This window comes from Chelon labrosus, assembly GCF_963514085.1.
Source record: "Chelon labrosus genome assembly, chromosome: 19".
Lineage (NCBI taxonomy): Eukaryota > Metazoa > Chordata > Actinopteri > Mugiliformes > Mugilidae > Chelon > Chelon labrosus.
The window spans coordinates 244,282-248,005 of NC_140352.1; the positions used below are offsets into that span (position 1 = coordinate 244,282).

At 47.1% G+C, this 3,724-nt stretch overlaps 1 protein-coding gene across 2 annotated transcripts; it reads left to right on the forward strand.

The window, feature by feature from the left end:
* The first annotated feature begins 603 nt into the window (after positions 1-603).
* Positions 604-2,843, forward strand: nudt13 (nudix (nucleoside diphosphate linked moiety X)-type motif 13). Of its 2 annotated transcripts, none has more exons than XM_084568165.1 (7): positions 604-877; positions 946-1,053; positions 1,125-1,231; positions 1,319-1,444; positions 1,536-1,647; positions 1,721-1,875; positions 1,960-2,843. In XM_084568165.1, exons 1-7 carry the CDS (start codon positions 649-651, stop codon positions 2,170-2,172), a joined length of 1,050 nt encoding a protein of 349 aa, XP_084424291.1. In that variant the 5' UTR covers positions 604-648; the 3' UTR covers positions 2,173-2,843. The 2 variants fall into 2 exon arrangements, with proteins under 2 accessions (XP_084424291.1, XP_084424292.1); XM_084568166.1 differs by having other exon boundaries at positions 1,965-2,110.
* The last annotated feature ends 881 nt before the right edge of the window (positions 2,844-3,724 follow it).

A 3,724-nucleotide genomic window follows, 5' to 3' on the forward strand; every position in this document is an offset into this window, starting at 1 on the left:
ATGGAGCCAGGTTTCTGTGAGAATCAGCGCGCAGCAGTCCTTCACAATGTTGTTGGGAGAAACCTGCAGTCTGAACTCATCCGTCTTATGTTTCCCGTCTTTGTGCTAAGCTAGGCTAACAATATCCCCATGCTTCCATTTTCCGTGCTAAGCTAGGCTAACAATATCCCCATGCTTCCATTTTCCGTGCTAAGCTAGGCTAACAATATCCCCATGCTTCCATTTTCCGTGCTAAGCTAGGCTAACAGTATCCACCTGTCTTTGTGAAAAGCGAAACAGTGTCCCTATGCTTTCTGTATCTGTGTTAAGCCAAGCTAACAGTTTTGCTTTGCTACTAGTCTTTGTGCTAAGCTATGCTAACAGTTCCACTGACCGATTGTTTCAGAGTGGCGGCCATGTTGAGACCCCTGGGGATCCTCCTCGCTGCCACAAAATGTCCTTTGATCCGCTGCTGCTCCGGCTTCGTCTCCAGGATGAGGTTCAGTAACTCCTAGAGACCTGATGATGGATGGATGGATGGATGGATGGATGGATGGATAGATAGATAGATAGATAGATAGATAGATAGATAGATGGATGGATGGATGGATGGATAGATGGATAGATAGATAGATAGATAGATAGATAGATAGATAGATAGATAGATGGATGGATAGGTTGCTTGGTTGGTTGGTTGGTTTGTTGGATGGTTGGTTGGTTGCTTGGTTGGTTGATAGATTGCTGTGTCCTCTCAGATATGTGAACAGACTGAAGGAGGATGATGCAGAGTGCGCTGCAGCGCTGCAGAGCGGTCGCATCTTCCTGTTCCACCATCTCTCTCCTCTGCTGCAGCGCACTGACAGAGGAACCTTCAGACCAGCTGCCCTCACCTGCTCAGGTAAAGAACCTAAAAACCAGGATAGAACCTCAGGTAGAGACAGACAGTCTTTGTGTTCTGTGTTTCAGACGTGAAGTCGGCCCTGCAGAGACTCGGGTCACAAGGATCCCTGCTGAACGAGTCGGTTCTGATTGGTTGTTCTGAACAGAACCAAGCTCAGTTCTGTCTGGATGTCGGTGAGAACACGATACGTCCAGATTACTGTGTCAGCTCCTGGTTCTGGTCTGACGTTGTGGTCTGTGTTCAGGAGAACTGGATCAGGCAGCAGTAGAAGAAGAGTGTGAGGGAACCTTCATTGACCTGAGGAAGGCCTTTTTCCTGCTAGCAGGAGCTGAGGCGCCTCTAGTGGCCAAGGTGAGTAACTGCAGTTTGGTCTGAACGTCAGGAGAATGATTTTATCTGTGAGATCTGATATATGTTCTGATCCGGTCTGTCCTGTAGGGTCAGGCTCTGCTCCGCTGGCATCAGACCAACAGATTCTGCAGCTCCACGGGTCAGCCGACCCACCGCAACCAGGCCGGAAGCCAGAGGGTCTGCAGCAGCAGCTCCATCATCTACTACCCAAAGGTACAAACCAGAACTGGGCCTGGTCTGAACAAGGTCTAAGTTTGACTGGTTCCTGACTGGTCTCTAAAGGTTTGTCTTGATGTGGTCACAGATGTCTCCAGTGGTGATTGTCCTGGTCTCTGATGGGAAGCGGTGTCTGTTGGGCCGTCAGTCGTCCTTCCCTCGGGGGATGTACAGTGCTCTGGCCGGCTTCTGTGACATGGGTCAGTCTCACCTGTCTGTCTGCGGACTCACCTGTCTGTTTGTCTAACCCCTCACCCTTTCTGTCTGTTCCAGGGGAGACTCTGGAAGAGGCTCTGTGCAGGGAGGTGGCGGAGGAGGTGGGCCTGGAGGTGCAGGGCGTCTCCTACAGCTCCTCACAGCACTGGCCTTTTCCTCACAGCTCTTTCATGCTGGGCTGTCATGCCTCTGTTAGCCCCGCCCACTCTCAGGTGAGCTCACAAACATCAAACAGGGGGGTACACCCTCTTATTTTAATCGACGTATCATGTGACCTGCTGTGGTTTCCTGTCCAGCTTAGCGTGGACCACTCTGAGCTGGAAGACGCTCGCTGGTTTACGCTGGAAGAAATCACCTGTGCCCTGCAGGTGAAGACTCCTCCCAGGAAGGGCGACGCCCCCGTCATCTGGCTGCCACCCAAACACGCCATCGCCAACCGCCTTATCATGGAGTGGACAGACCGCCAGAGACGCAGTGAGGATGTTCAAACTGTGGATACAAGGAGCTGATGTTCCTGATCCAGGTCTTCATGAGTCCAACAGAACCGAAGGACCAGAGGCACCATGACCTGTTCTGTGTATTAAAACCCTGATGGTCTCAGCTGGATCAGACCTGGTCCTCCCTCAGCCAGATCTACAGACATCTCAGTGTCTCTGGTGTCCTGCGCAATAAACCAAAATTTCTGTGAAGGAACAGAAACGGGCAGTTCAGAAGCAGAATGAGTCTGATTTTAGTTTCCTGCCAATGACCAGTGATGTTTATCTCTTCAGCTGCTTTAAAGAAACAGTTTGAAGAGAAACAGACTGTTTCTCCTCAGTCCTTTATCTTTGTGGTTAATGACTGCATCTGTACAAACTAACTCTAGTTCTACATAACAGAAAGAGAATTTCTATTGTATTAGAATGAATTTCTTGTAATTGGTGTACCTAATAAAATGGCCAGTGACTGTACGTTCAGCATTCAGTGTGAGTGATGTGACAGACGTCCCCTTGGCTGGCGACCATCATTAGTTGTCTTCCTTCTGGTTGTTAAACAGCTTCACACCAGCTGTTTTCACGTTCTCCATGTTCTCCTTTGGTTCTCTTCATGATCGTCGTATGGTTGGTGATGTTTACACCATCTTAATGTTAACTAGATGATCACAAGCGATCATAAAGGGGTCCATGACGTGGCGAAGTCGTCCCCGAGTGGGACTCAGAGGCATAAGTCACCAGTAGCGCCCCCTATAGACTGTATAGCACAAAACTTGGTGGTCTTGTAAGGAGTCATCCACAGATTATTATTGTCTAATTGTCTAAACAATGGCAGGCAGATGCCTTTCGCCCTGCAGTTTGTCCTGGGCAGACACAAAAAGAGTAATCATTTTAATAATAATAAGAATCAAAAAAAAAAAAAATAGGGACCCTGCAACTTCGTTTGCATGCACCCCTTATTATGGTCACATCAGTGTTTTATCACGTCATAAGATGGACCTTAGCCCTTAGCCCTTAGCCCTTACTTATCACTTTCGGACACAGTTAGAGAACCCCTTGTTGAAAAGTACCTTTACATCTGTGTCTGTAAATCTTCTACCATCCTCCCTTTTGACACATGGTCTTTACCCTGTGTCACTATTATATTGTGAGGGAACAGATACTGAGAAAGGAACCATTTACAACAGCCTTTCTAAAAAGCTCGTTCCACTGCAGTGGCTCTAGTTGATATTTCCTGTAAATCAGTAGAAGGAGCTATAAGACAGACACAGAGAAACATTATTAAATCAAAGATTGTTTCTCCCACCTCACTTGATAACTGTTAACACTTGTTACTAAATGATGAACTTATCCTGCTGTGGCATTGTTATCACTAATCTACAAACATCGGAACAAACTGCCTTTATTCATGTCAGTCAGGGCAGCTTCACTTCTTCGTTGGTGTTTAACACGACAACAGATTTACTGAAAATAAATGGTTCTTTACCATGTTCACATCAATCTGTGACTTTGACTTTCATAGTCATCGTTCAATCTGACAGACGTTTTTATGATTTCACACAAACATTTTCTCTCACTGACTACAGAT